Here is a 15,365-nt window from a genome sequence, read left to right on the forward strand (position 1 = left end):
AGTGTATATTGCGTACAATAGGGGCAAATTAGAAGATATTTTCTTCGACTCAGAACTTTAAAATCCAATCAAAAATTATATACGAACGGTAGGTACATCAAGAGGGGATATCCCCATACAGTATTGCAATAAGCTTACCATTGAGCATTGTATGCTAATCGGGATTTATTATTAACATCTAAACCAGTGGTCTGAAACTCAAACCCTTTGCGGGGCTACATTTTGGATTTGTAAGTACTTGGAGGGCCGCAGAAAAAATAGTTAATGTCTTATTAAAGAAATGACAATTTTGCATGAGGTTAAACTCTTTATAGTTTAAAACTTTCCTTTAACAGTTTTACCTTATGCAAAATTGTCATTTCTTTAATAAGACATTAACTATTTTTTTCTGCGGCCCTCCAAGTACTCTATTTTTTCTGCAGCATTCACATTTAAAGTTTAATATCTTTTCTTTCTCAAAACTGGCACATTTCAATTACTAAATTGAAAATAAAATCATTTTCCTACCTTTGTTTGGTAATTTCATCAGTCTCTGGTTGCACTTTATTCTTCTGACTGTGCATCCAATATTTATTCCCTTCTTTCAGCCTCCTGTATGCTTCCTCTCCAGACCTCATTCCCTCCTCCAACTTTTTCTTTCTTTCTCTGTCTGTCTTTCTCTGATTCCGTGTCTCATTTTTTGCTTTGTTTCTGGCTCCCTGTCCCCCCCTTCTTTCTTTCTTCCTTCCTGCCCTCCCCCATGCCACCGCCGCCGGGGAATAGGCTGCTGCTGCTGCCGCCATCGGGAACAGGCTGAGATCTCCACGCTTCTCTTCTCTACAGGGCCGACCAACTCTCGCCGCCCGATGTCAATTCTAACGTCGGAAAGGACGTTCCGGGCAGCCAGGCAGCGATTGGCTAGCCAGAACGTCTTCTCAACGTCAGAATTGAGGTCGGGCGGCGAGAGAAGCAGGGAGATCAAAGAGCATGGTGCCGGCCTGTTCCCCGATGGCAGCGGTGAGAAGGGAAGGGAAGCAGGTTGGGCACCACTGCTCTAGACGAGCCGCACTCTAGGGAGAACAGTGGAGGGTGGCCAGCTATGCGGACCGCCCCCCCTCCCTTGGTACGCCACTGGAGCAGCAGCGTGTCTGGCGGCTCCTTGCGAGATCCGCGCCTGCGTCTGAAGCCTCTCTGATGTTGTGATGTCAGAGAGGCTTCCGATGCAGGAGTGGATAGCGCAAGGAGCCTCCAACCCGCGGCTTTGAACGGAACGAACCAGCCAGACACGCTGCTGCTCCAAAAAGAAGAGAATGATCCAGTCCAGACCGCGGGCCGCAAATAAAACTTGGAGAGCCACATGCGGCCCGTGGGCCGCGAGTTTGAGACCGCTGATCTAAACCCAGCACAATGGAAGATAGGACTGTGTGCACTCTCACTTTTTCTGACCAGGCAGCTGCCGTAGCCAGCAGTATCAGACGGCACTGGCAAGTAATGCAATTATCTTCAGCTTTTGTGGATGAGCTTATACTCGCCCAAGAAACATCTCTGACAGACTAGTTCATTCCAACTTTTCTTTTGATAACAGCACGTCGCCTTCTGCAGGTACCATACATCCTGTGGTCATTGCGCTATGTGTGCTATTACTGTATCCTGCTTTCAATGAAAAACATACTCTTTAAGACACATTACGGATTGTAAATCTAGCTAGGACATTTATTTGATCATCTGCCCCACCTGCTGGTGTATGTGGGTCGGACCCAAAGGGCTATTAGAACATGTTTGATTGAACATAGAAAAAGGATAAATACTCATTCGCTAAATTCTCCTATAGTGCTTCATTGTCTGGCGAAACAGCATTCTTTCCATCATTTACAAGTTCAAGTTCAAGTTCAATTTTATTTGATGAATCGCCTATAACAATTTCTAAGCGATGTACAATTAAAATATCATATATGATAACAAATAGTGTTAACAACAAAACTTCTTAACAAATTTTTGAAAGGCAAAAATTTATGACATACAATGTTAGAACTATAAGGAGTTACTTCACAAACTAGATACATTAGGGAAAAAAGGGAAAAAGTTACAATTTTCTCAGTCTCAGATGGAAGAAACATTAAAGGTACACACATAAGGAGGGGGCAAAAATAAGATTAGGAGATTAAAAATTGAGCTTGAAAAACAAGGAATATATAAATAGAGTATAAAATTAAATAGTAAAAGCATCTTTAAATAAAAAAGTTTTCAAAGATTTTTTAAAGGAATTGAGGTCTTTTTCTTTTCTTATGTAGAAGGGCAAGGAGTTCCAAGTGTTAGGTCCTAAAACAGAGAACATTTCGTTTCTTCTTGTGCCTACTGTTTTTAAAGAAGGGACTGATAATAGGTCTTGAGAAATAGATCGAAGGGAACGAGAAGCATGATAAGGAATAATCATTTTGGAAATGAATTGTGGTTCCTTAGATGCCATAGTTTTAAAGATTAATAGTGCTATTTTAAAAGTGATTCGATGATTAATGGGTAACCAATGAGATTTTATCAGTAAAGGAGTTACATGGTCATATTTTTTTGCTTTATGGATTAGTTTTATTGCGGTGTTTTGGATAATTTGGAGCCTCTTTTTATCCTTTTGTGGTATATTGAAAAGTAGAGAGTTGCAATAGCTTAGTTTACAATGGCTCATCATTGAAAAAAATTCCAGATCACTACAGTGGTAACAAAATGACACATTTACAACTACGTGAACAGTTCTGGATATTTGATCTCCAGACTGTTCAACCAAGGGGTTTGAATGACTTTATTGAATGGCATGCTATTATCTGATTCTTTTGTTGTGACTCTTGTTTATTTTATCTTATTTTGTGAGCTTAACTTTTGAGCTTATTTTGTGAGCTCTTTTGGGGCCAATCAGCTCTTTCAACGCTAGTGTTGATGTCATCAGGACTTTTTTTATCTGCAGTGTATAGCATGGATGTTTCCATGCTTTGTCACCATCTTTTCAAAAATTCTTCAATCAGCTTTGCGGTCGGTGTACCTGCTCCCGATGATGGAAGCATTCCCTCTGAAATGGAGCTCTGTTGAGCAAACACTATATGGCATACTTGAACATTTAAGCTAAGTTTATGGTATTTTCCAACTTGTGGTTATTAGCAATTTTATTGCATTTGTGCTGTCTGAACTTTTTCATCCTTGAGCTTAACGTTCGTTTGAATTTTTGAATTTAACTTTTCTAATATGTATCAATTAGATGTTACTAGAGTCTATGGAAAACTCACTTTTTGAATTTTGATTCTGTACTTTGATTTTGAACTCAACATGCACACATTCACACATTGAAGGGTCCTGGGATGTTTTACAATTTGTTACCTGTTTGGATAAATGAGAACCAACAACTTGACTTAACAGGGGTTCCTGGGCAGAGTTGTTAAGACTGAGGACCCTCCTTTACATATAAATAATTAAACATAATAAAAAATAACAATATAATTTTTGGTTTTCCATAGCCATAAGAACATAAGAACTGCTACTGCTGAGTCAGACCAGTGGTCCATCGTGCCCAGCAGTCCGCTTAAGCAGTGGCCCTAACTGAGACTAGCTTTACCTGCGTGTGTTCTGGTTCAGCAGTAACTTGTCTAACTTTATCTTGCATCCCTGGAGGGTGTTTTCCCCTATAACAGCTTCCAGAAGAGCGTTCCAGTTTTCTACCACTCTCTGGGTGAAGAGCTTCCTTATGTTTGTACGGAATCTATCCACTTTTAACTTTAGAGAGTGCCCTCTCATTCTCTGTACCTTGGAGAGGGTGAACAACCTGTCTCTATCTACTAAGTCTATTCCATTCATTATCTTGAATGTTTCAATCATGTCCCCTCTCAGTCTCCTCTTTTCAAGGAAGAAGAGGCCCAGTTTCTTTAATCTCTCACTGTATGGTAACTCCTCCAGCCCTTTAACCATTTTAGTTGCACTTCTCTGGACCCTTTCGAGTAGTACTGTGTCCTTCTTCATGTACGACAACCAGTGCTGAACGCAGTATTCCAGGTGAGGGCGTACCATGGCAGAAGCATGAGTTCGTGATCACCTTCTTAATCATTCCCATCATTCTGTTCGCCCTTTTCGCAGCTGCCGCATATTGCGCAGACGGCTTCATTAACTTGTCAACCAGTACTCCCAAGTCTCTTTCCTGGGGGGTCTCTTCAAGTACTGCACCGGACATCCTGTATTCGTGTATAAGATTTTTGTTACCGACATGCATCACCTTACACTTATCCATGTTAAACCTCATTTGCCATGTCGCAGTCCATTTTTTGAGTGTGTTTATGTCATGTTGCAGGTCTTCGCAAACCTCCCTCATCTTGACTACTCTGAATAACTTTGTATCATCTGCAAATTTAATAACCTCTCTCATCTTACCAATTTCCAGGTTGTTTATAAATATGTTGAAGAGCATGGGACAAAGCACGAACCCTGCGGCACTCCACTCGTGATGCTTTTCCAGTCCAAGTATTGTCCATTACCCACACTCTCTGTTTCCTATCCGCCAGCCAGTTTTTAATCCACGTGAGTATTTCACTCTTGATTCCAAGGCTTGCAATTTTTCGAAGTACTTGTTCATGCAGAACCTTGTCGAGCACCTTCTGAAAATCCAGATATACAATGTCGACTGGATCACTCTTGTCAATCTGCCTGTTTACTCCCTCGAAGAAGTGCAGCAAGTTCGTCAAGCAAGATATTCCTTTGCTGAAGCCATGCTGGCTGGTCCTCATCAGATTATGTCCGTCAAGGTGATCAATGATGTGGTCCTTTATCAGCGCCTCTACCATCTTTCCTGGTACTGAGGTCAGACTCATCGGTCTATAGTTTCCCGGATCTCCCCTCAAACCTTTCTTGAAGATCAGCATGACATTCACCACTTTCCAGTCTTCCCGACTCAATCCCAATTTGATCGACAGATTGGCTATTAGTTGAATCAGTTCAACTATAGCCCCTTTCAGTTCCTTGATTACCCTTGGATGGATGCCATCTGGTCCCGGCGATTTATCGTTTTTGAGCCTATTACATTACATTAGAGATTTCTATTCCACCATTACATTGCGGTTCAAGGCGGATTACAAAAGAGACAAAAAACGGAGGGTTACAATGGAAGAACATTTGTCCTTTCTAGAGAGGTAATGAGTAGGTTGTGTAGATTCTGTGTGGTGGGAAGAGGGAGGGGGGAAGGACGATAAGTTTGAAGTTAGGGCTGTTTCAGGAATTTCATGAAGAGTATAGTTTTTATTTCTTTTCTGAACGTCTTGTAGTCTGGCGTCGTTATCAGTAGATTGGCGATTTGGTTATCTAGTTTAACTGCTTGAGTGGCCAGGAGGCCATCATATAGTTTGTTATATTTTACTTCTTTGATCGAGAAGTATGTGAATGGGGTGTGTGTTTTTCTATGTCTGATTGAGGTGGTTTGGATGAGGCGGTTGTTCAGTTAGGCTAGGCTGTCTCCGTTTAAGGCTTTAAATAACATACAGTAGAATTTAAATAATATTCTTTCTTGGATTGGTAGCCAATGTGAGTTGATATATGCTTCTGTAATATGGTCGAGTTTTCTCAATGAGTAGATGAGTCTCAGAGCTGTATTTTAGATTGTTTGTAGTTGTTTAGTCATTGTAGCAGGGCAGGGGAGGCTATTGGATGTTGCAGTAATCTAGTAGATTTAGGATTAGGGATTGTACTATAAGCTGGAATTGTGTTTTTTTGAAGAGTTTCCTGACTTGTCTTAAGTTTCTCATCACTGCGAAGGATTTCTGTATTGTTTTATTTATTTGTGGTTGCATGGTGCATCATCGGTCTATAGTCATTCCTAGTAGTTTTATGGTAGTTTGAATGGGATAGTTGATTGTGTTAATTTCAATATTGGTTATGGTTGGGACTTAGTCGTTTTCGAGGAGGATGAATTTAGTTATGTCTGTGTTGAGTTTCAGTTTGTGATCTTTCATCCAGGTTGCTACTGTTTGGTGTAGTGTGTTTGTCATGGCGGTCTTTGGTTGATCAAAAGGTATGAGAATGGTAATGTCATCTGCATAACTGTAGATGGTGATGCCTAGATTATCTAGGTATATTCCGAGAGATACAGTCTATAGGTGGAACAGAATAGGGGATAGTGGGGATCCTTGTGGTATGCCGCAAGGGTTGGACCAAGGTTCAGATTTTTCTTTCTGATTTTATTCCTTCCATTAGAATTAAGTCCAGAATTGCATTTCCTCTCGTATTTTTCTTGACAAGTTGTTCCATGAAGCAATCACCTACAGCAGTGTTCTTCAACCTTTTTACACCCGTGGACTGGCAGCAATAAAATAATTATTTTGTGGACCGGCAAACTATTAAGACTGAAATTTTAAAAAAACATTTCCGCCCCATCTCCACGAGCTCGGTCCCCGCAAACCATCTGATCCCATCTGCACAAGCCGTAGTTATGATTTTATATTGAACGTATTTTATTAAAGTATAAAAAGAAAAAATATTCTGAACAATTGTGATTTTATAAATACAAATATACAGAGCACAGACCAACAAAACCCCTGTCTCCCCTCCCTTTACATATTTCCCTTCTACTATCAAGAAAACTGAACAAGCCAAGTTATTATAGAATGCTACACAGAAATATCATGCTAACAGAATACTGCAGTCCCCAGTTATATCTCTAGCAGGATAAATATTTCAAATCTGATATATTCTAAAATTCTAAAATTATTTTTTCTACCTTTTGTTGTCTCTGGTTTCTGCTTTCATCTTCTTTTCACTCTTTTCCTTCCAGCATCGTCCTGTCTCTTCAATCCAGCATCTGCGTGTTCCATCCACTTTCTGCCCTCTCCCCCTTCCATATATATCTGACTTCTTTCTATGCCCCTCTCCCCTGGCCATCGAGCCTGTGCCTCCTCTCTCCTTTTTACATCATTCATTCCAGCTTCACTGCTTTCTTCATTTTTATCTCTCCTACACCAGATCTAGCATCTTTATCCCTCTCTCATTTCTCTGCTGACCCCCTTTCCAGCATCAATCTCTCTCTACTTTCTCATTCTTCTCTCTCCCCTTTCCCTCATCTGATCTTTCCATTCCACCCTGGCCCCCTTCCCCTCCTGTAATCTCCCTGCCAGCTGTTTCCTTCCTTTTTTCCTTCTTCTTTCCATCTTTCCTTCTCCCTTCCCTCCTCCCCCTATCCAACATTAACTCTCTTCCCATCCCTTTCCCTCCTCCCCTCCCACCAGCATCTCTCCTACCTCCCTCCAGGTCCACTAGCAGCTCTCCCTTTATCCAGTAGCTTCCTAGCCTCCTACAGTGGCTTCCTCCCCTTCCAACAGTTCTCAGTACTTGCCTGCAGCACTGATTTACTTAGGCAGCCTTGGGTCTGTTGCCGCCTCTGAGGAAAGAGGAAGTTGCCGGTGAATCACTGCCCTGGCAAGTAGGAGAGCTGCTGGGAGGGGAGACAGCCACTGTCAAAGGCTCCCCAGGATCTTGCTCGCACACACTGACCATCTCCCTTGTACCTTCAGCTCTCTCCCTTCCACTTGCACCTTCCCAGCAACCCTCTTCAGCAACTCGGCAGGGGTGGCAATCAAGACAGGCTGCTGACGTCGGGATCTTCACTCTCTGAGTCCCGCCTACTTTGTTTCAACTTCCTGTTTCCGAACTGGCAAGACTCACAGAAGGAAGGCCCCGATGTCGTCAGCCTGTCTTGATCGCCTGAGGCTGAGAAGAACAGCAGTCGGCAGGAACCGCAGTCGGGAGGAACCACAGTCAGCAGGAAATTTAACTGCTGACTCGATCTCGCTGGCCCTGAGTGGGCCGGTAGAAATTTTCTGCAGACCGGCACCAGTCCACGGACCGGCGGTTGAAGAACAGTGGCCTACAGCATCCAGGAACTTGATCTCCCTACAGCAGCCAGAGGTGCCTAGGTTCCAGTTTATCCCCGGATAATTGAAGTCACCCATGATAACTATGTTGCCTTCCTTGCAGTTGCGTTTAATCTCATCCGTCATCTCTCCATCAATTTCTTCAGACTGCCCTGGGAGTCTCTAGTAGATGCCGATCTTTGTTTCCGTTCCTTTTGTTCCCGGAATTTTGGCCCATAGAGACTCTACCTTGAAAGACAACGAAAAAAAACTATAAGACAACCTAATAGCCACCAAAGCAGCTAAACTGGACAGACAAATCACCATTCTGTTGTCATCGACCACAGACTACAAAACCTTTAAGAAAGAAACTAAAACCCTTCTCTTCAAAAAATTCATAAAATCTATTTAACACGACCAGTGCCTACCCAATCCCCAACTACACACTCTATATCCTTAATATACTTTAATATGCTTCTAATTACCCAACAAATTCTAATATGAATCCAATTTACCCTCATTTATCACCTTAAGATCTCGACTACTCATTGATAATTTCTTATATAACTCTTATGACATCTCTTATGCTATTCACAATTCCTTTAACCTCTTGAAAACCTTTATGTAATCCGCCTTGAACCGCAAGGTATTGGCGGAATAGAAATCACTTATGTAATGTAATGTAATATATTTTATCCTCTGAACAACATAACTGCTAGGTCTTGCCTTGGTTCATTTAAAGGCCAATGTACTAAAATTAATTAATCTGTGCAATTGTTAACCTTGAGACACTTCACATTTTAAGTGAATCATCCCCCATGACAATAGAGGTCAGTGATAATTAACATACATGCTTATGTTTATTCACAACATTTGTTAGACAACTTTTCAGAAAGAAAAAAAATTGCATCAAGGTGCTATGGATATAGATATAGAGAGATATAATCTGTGTTAACATTAGTATGGGTTACTGTGCTTTAGTTAATTGTAAATTAACTTGGTATGTGCTTCACCTGGGGCTCATTTCCAGCATGTGTCTACTCCTCCATCTGTCTGCCTGCCTCTCCCTCCAGTTGGTGAGTTCCTGTAAACTAGATCATTTTGTACTCTTTTTTTTTTTTTTTTTTCCTCAAAGACCTGCTTGTCTTTGGATTTTTCTCCCACTTATTTGTATTAAGCATATGCTGAAGCCAAGACATAGCTTCTTTGCAGAGTTCATATGTTCTTGAAATAATTTTCAGAATTGCATTTGTATTTGTGACCAATGTAGGCCATCTATTATCCCTTAATAATAAGCTTGGAAATTTTTCCTCAAATCCATAACTGTTTAAATTAAAAATGATGAAATTATCATTCATAACTGGTATATCAACATCTGTGACTTAAATGTTAGAGTGGTATAGAAATGTCATCCACGTAACCTGATGTTTTTTTCAATATTCAAATTCATGACTGGGCATGTTTCATTTTACATATTAATGTTCTTATTGTGATGAAGTAAACTGTATATTTTTAAAAAATTGCAAGCTACTTAAGTCAGTCTATTACCTGGAGCAGGTAATAAAACATAAAAATTAAACAGAATATAATGAATATCAGATAATATATGGCAGTCTCTTGATATGACTGATTTAGAAATGTAGAAAAGTATAGGGTAAAACAAAGAATGTCAAATTGCTAAAAGGTGAGTATTATGTTAAACAGTGTGTATAAGGTGTAATATTAAGGGATCACGCCTCACATCTCTAAACTATCGACCACCAGGACAGACGGAGGAAATGATAGAGGAAATTAAACAAGAATGTAAGACAGGTAATGTAATAATCATGGGGATTTCAATTTCCCGGGGATAGACTGGAACCTGGGAACCTCGAACTGTGGCAAGGAGGCCAAGTTCCTGGAAGTGGTAGGGGACTGCTTCCTGGAATAAATAGTGGGAGAGCTGACGAGAGGAAACATAACCTTGGACTTGGTCCTAAATGCATTACGGGACCAACAAAAGAAGTAGAAGTCACGGTCCCGCTGGGGACGAACGATCACAACATGATCAACTTTAAACTTGACACCGGGAAGGGGAAACGTTCCAAAACCTCAACCAGGACCTTAAACTTTAAAAAGGGAAGATATGATAGCATGAGCTATGCTGGGCAATCAGATCGCAGAAGGATAACGAGGAACTCCAAAGCGACTTGTGTCAATTAGAGAAATGGGCAGAGAAATGGCAGATGAAGTTTAATGTGGAAAAGTGCAAAGTAATGCTCTTAGGCAGAAAAAACGAGGAACACTAGTATAGAATGTCAGGTGCAACTCTGTAAGAGTGAACAAGAAAAGGACCTGGGTGTACTGATAGATAGGACTCTGAAGCCGTCGGCACAATGCGCGGCAGCGGCGAAGAAAGCAAATAGAATTTTAGGCATGATAAAGAAAGAAATCACGAGTAGATCGGAGAAAGTTATACCGCTTTATAGGGCAATGGTCAGACCACACTTTGAATACTGTGTCCAACATTGGTCTCCCTACCTAAAGAAGGATATAAAACTGCTGGAGAGGGTGCAGAGACGAGCAACGAAGCTAGTAAACAGTATGGAGGACTTGGATTACGAGGAATGACTTGAGAGACTGGGATTGTTCTCCCTTCAGAAGAGGAGACTGCGAGGGGATCTGATTGAGACTTTCAAAATACTCAAAGGAATCGACAAAATAGAGCAGGAAAAAAGTTATTTACAATGTCCAATGTGACACGGACAATAGGACATGGACTGAAGCTGAGGGGGGACAAGTCCAGGACAAATATCAGGAAGTTCTGCTTCACGCAGCGGGTGGTGGACACCTGGAAAGCCCTCCTGGAGGAGGTTGTTGCAGAATCTACCGTTCTAGGATTTAAAGGCAAACTAGATGCACATCTCCTTATGAGAGGCATAGAGGGATACGGGTGACTAAAATTACACCAGGGTACACCTGGCTGGGCCTCCTCATGTGCGGATCGCCGGACTTGATGGACCTAAGGTCTGATCCGGTGATGGTAGTTCTTATGTTCTTAATCTTAATGCTGAAGTGAATTTTTTTATTTCTCCTACACTTTGTAACAATTTTCTAAAAATAATTTGAGAAGAAATTTTTTAAAAATAATTATAATAATTCGCCTCAGGATCATCCTTTTTCTCAGAATCTCTTGTCAAGTATGATTACCTATAATGAAAAAAAAAAGTATTTTTCTATGATCCTCCTCAGAAGTTTTGTTATCAGATAAAGAGAAAGAACATGTGTCTGGTGGTAATTAGGTTTAGAATTTAGGGATCATAACAATGTAGGATAGATATGTTTTCTTTGAAAGTTGTTCCTTTGTTAGTAGTCTCATTGCTCTCTAGTTATGTAGACTAGTTTTCTTTTTTGTATGTATTGAGGAGAGTTTTTCAGAGTTTTGAACTTGCTCTCTCCAGTCTCCAGCCCCCATCTCGGAGTCAGGTATACATCCCCTCCTGTCCCCCATTTACTACTTCCGACATTGCAATTCAGTCTTCAGGCAGCCAGCAGCATCAGTGAAGTGAGTCTGCTGTCTTCGGCCTGGCCTAAAAAGCCTTCCCTTTGCAGCATCCCACCTAAATGGCAACAGGAAGTCGCAGTAGAGAGTAGGCTTCTGGAGCAGACCAAAGGCATCAGGCTCACGTCACTGACACTGTCAGCTTCCCAAAGTCTGAATTGCAGCACCAGAGTTTCAAAACTTTTTAGAGCAGGAAGTAGGTAGGAAACTGAAGAAGCTGGTTGGGAAAAACAAAAGGGGTAGGGGTGGGCTGGTAGGGGTGGGCTACACAAAAGGCATTGGCCTGAGCTGCTTACCTATCAGCAGTGTCACTGACAGCATAAAATTTTTAACAATTTCCAGGAAGGAAGATCTTTGGAGTTGTGGCTTATTTTAAATAAGGTTTCCTGAAAACAGAGAAGCACCTACAGGGGAGGAGAGGGGTTGGAAGGAGAGAGAGAGAGCGAAGCACCTGTGGGGAAGGAGGGGGTTTGGAAGGAGAGAGAGAGAAGCACCTGTTGGAGAGGAGAGGGGTTGGAAGAAGAGAGAGAGAGATAAGCACCTGTGAGGGGGAGGGGGGTTGGAAGAAGAGAGAGGAAAAAAAAGAAAGAAAGAATCACTCATAGGAGATAGGAGGGGTATTGGAAGGGGGGTAGAGAGAGAGAGAGAGAGAAGTACTTGTGGGGTAGGAGGGGAGTTGGAAAAGAAAGAAAGAAATAATCACCCATAGGAGGAAGAGAGGTGTTGGAAGGGGGGAGAGGGAGTGTGTGTGAGAGAGAGAGAAAGAAACACCCACAGGGGAAGGGGATTTGAGGGAGGGAGAGAGGGAGAGAGAGAAATAATAAAAGGACTAAAAAGGTACAGAGGATGGGAAGGGGGTCGAAGGAAATGAGTGAAAGGTAGGGAGATGGGGCAGGGTATGAGGTGGGGCAATGGGTGGAGTATGGGAAGAGTGAAGAAGGGCAATGGACAGGGTGCGGATGAGGCACAAATATGGTAACCAAAAGTAAAGTAACATAATTGTATTTAAATGGAGCAATATTCAATATGGGTTGCTAATCTATAGTGCCTTGCATTTATTTTCATGCTTTACATCTCATTATTTTATTACTTGCATTGTTGTAAACTAATATATGTTAAGCAGAAATAATACAGAATTAGACAATTTAACATGTATTTAATGATCATACCATTTACCCATAGCCACAGAAAGAGAGAAACTCTTTGATAAATCCAGTTTATTATTTTGACTCGGGGTGTACTACAGTAGCATTTATTATTATATTTTTGGGAAGATTTTGCAAAACTGAGGAGGAATGTGCAATTTCAATAGATATGTATTTATTTTTCCTGTGCACTTTCCTCCAGATTCCGTAGAGAACGCCATAAGTTGTATATGCAAATTGTTGCACATAGCCGATTTAAGCACACAGTTGTTTAACAAGACTAGCACCGATTATTGGCAAGTGACACCTATGACTGATGCTAATTGGCACAAATTAAAAGTTACATGCACAACTTGTTAGTCACATTGTACAAAATGTTACACATCTCTTCTAGTGTGCAAATCTAAAAAGAGGGTTTAACCAGAGGAGGAGCATGGGTATTCCTAAAAGGTCTGTGCACTGTTATAGAGTATGCCCAATTCACACATAACTTAGCTGCAGGCCTAAATGGGTGGGCCTAAAAGTTATGCTCTGGCAATAAGTGTGATTCTATAAGGTGTGCATTCCTTCTAGAGAATCATGCTAAGTGTTGTCCAGGTCCTTTTGTCCCTTTATGTTGGAATACCCTTAGACTTAGCCATTTGAGAAACACACAAAGATATAAGTTAGCCTTCCCTTCCTTTAAGGCAGGGGTGTCAAAGTCCCTCCTCGAGGGCCGCAATCCAGTCGGGTTTTCAGGATTTCCCCAGTGAATATGCATGTGATCTATTTGCATGCACTGCTTTCATTGTATGCTAATTGATCTCATGCATATTCATTGGGGAAATCCTGAAAACCCGACTGGATTGCGGCCCTCGAGGAGGGACTTTGACAACCCTACTTTAAGGGAATTAAATCTGCTGGGAAGCTCAGTCGATCTTTTGTTTTCAAGTTTGTAGAGATCTGGAATGAACTTCTTGACTCCATTAGGCTTTTAGGCCAGCTGCAATTATTTCATAAATTCCTGAAAACTTTGTTGTTCTCGCAATTTTTAAATGGTTTAATTACAGCCTCAACGAAATGATAATATTGTAGTTATATTTCTTATGCTTTTCTTATGTACTTTAGTTTTTAATTAGTTCTTCCTTCACCTATGTTTTCTGCTAAGTACTCTGGTCTTAATTATATGTGAACCGAGTTGAGCTCCACTGGGAGATGACCCGGTATATAAACCAAAGATTAGCACTGATTTTTTGGCACCACAGATATACTTTCCCTCTGAAAATTGCCTAAGGAGAAACAACCTACTTTGCTGCTTTCAGCCATCTAACCATGATTCTTTTCTCTCTCAGGTGCCCACATTCAATTCCAGAACTTTTCCACTGAAGCTAATCATGACTTCCTTGAGATTCAGAATGGGCCTTACCACACCAGTTCCCAAATTGGTAAATTTAGTGGAAATGAACTCCCTTCATCTTTGCTAAGTACAACTCATGAATCACTCATTCACTTCTATAGTGATCACTCTGAAAACAGGCAAGGGTTCAAGCTTTTCTACCAAGGTAAGGAGCACATGTCGCTTTAAACACAATACTTGAACAGTTTACCTAAAGATTAAACAAATTGATTGCCTTATAACACTTATTTTCTCCTATGCTCTTGCTTGCTTTTTTGCTGGTCTTTAATTACTTGTAAACCGAGTCGAGCTCCGCTGGAAGATAACCCAGTATATAAATTGAAGACTAGATTAGATTAGAGTAGATTTTGATGAGTTATTTCATGTAAAAATAAGAAAAGGCATTATGAAACGTTTGGGGCTACGACTAAGTTAAATTATTCCAGTACTTTGTAATTACCTGTGTTGCTGCTGGAGATATCAATTTGCTATAATTTTCTTCCTGTCAATCCATTTCCTTCTTTAGCTCAATCTTAGCAGTAACAGGGGTAAACTAGGGGCCCTTATACTGAAAAGTGCTAAGTTCTTAGAGGCAAATTATGGACCCCTTTTATCAAGCCGCGTTATTTTTTTTAAATCACTGGCCATCTGCAGTAAAAACTCTGGCGCTCATAGGAATTCTATGAGTGTCAAAGCTTTTACCACAGTGGCCAGTGATAAAAAACCCTAACACAGCTTAATAAGAGGGCCTAAGATAGGTGCCTAATTTACTTCCCCCCACCTATTTATCAATCTGCATTAGAGGTTTTTAGCACAAGCTGGCGAGCTAAGTGCTGCAACGCTCCTAGGAATTCTACAAGCATTGGAACATTTACCGCGCTGACTCACGCTAAAAAGCTCTAGTGCAGCTTGATAAAAGGGGCCCTTACTTAGTAAATTGGCTTCAATAATGAGTGATAATTTAGCTTCGAATATGAGTAATAAGTTAATAATTGAAAAAAAAAATAATAGGGTGAAAGGCGCCTATCTTCTTAGGCACAATTCTACAAAACGTACAGAGCAAAAAGGGGCATTTTTGGAGGAGTGGATAGGGCGGGAGGTGGGCAGGATGTAGGCCAACCTAGACTTAGTTGTCTGGCAACCATAACCCAAAAACTTTGACAGGTTGCCAGATGGAACTTATACATTTTGTCTTAGATGAAGTCAAAATAGGCATAAGTTCCGGATCGGGCCGCTGAGCTGATCATGGCTGCCGCAATCAGCTCAGTAGCCCAGGTAACCCTTCCCCCTGTACCCTTAATGATCATGGCAGGAAAGATGCCCAATCTCTCCTGCCGCCACCCCCCCACCAAAGTGGCACGATCTTTTCCGGCAGGAGGGATGCCAAGTCCCTCCTGCCTGACACCCCCCCAGAAGCGGCACATCTTCGCCAGCAGGAGGGATGCCCAGTCCCTCCT

At 41.3% G+C, this 15,365-nt stretch overlaps 1 protein-coding gene across 1 annotated transcript in view; it reads left to right on the top strand.

Annotated features, from left to right (window-relative positions):
* Positions 1-15,365, top strand: part of CSMD1 (CUB and Sushi multiple domains 1) — a 2,397,241-nt gene that overhangs the window by 2,001,287 nt on the left and 380,589 nt on the right. Inside the window, exon 41 of the mRNA XM_033936341.1 lies at positions 13,865-14,074. Within this exon, the coding sequence (XP_033792232.1) occupies positions 13,865-14,074 (210 nt within the window). The remainder of the gene's footprint in view (positions 1-13,864; positions 14,075-15,365) is intronic.

Source organism: Geotrypetes seraphini, chromosome 3, assembly GCF_902459505.1.
Source record: "Geotrypetes seraphini chromosome 3, aGeoSer1.1, whole genome shotgun sequence".
Taxonomy (NCBI): Eukaryota; Metazoa; Chordata; class Amphibia; order Gymnophiona; family Dermophiidae; genus Geotrypetes; species Geotrypetes seraphini.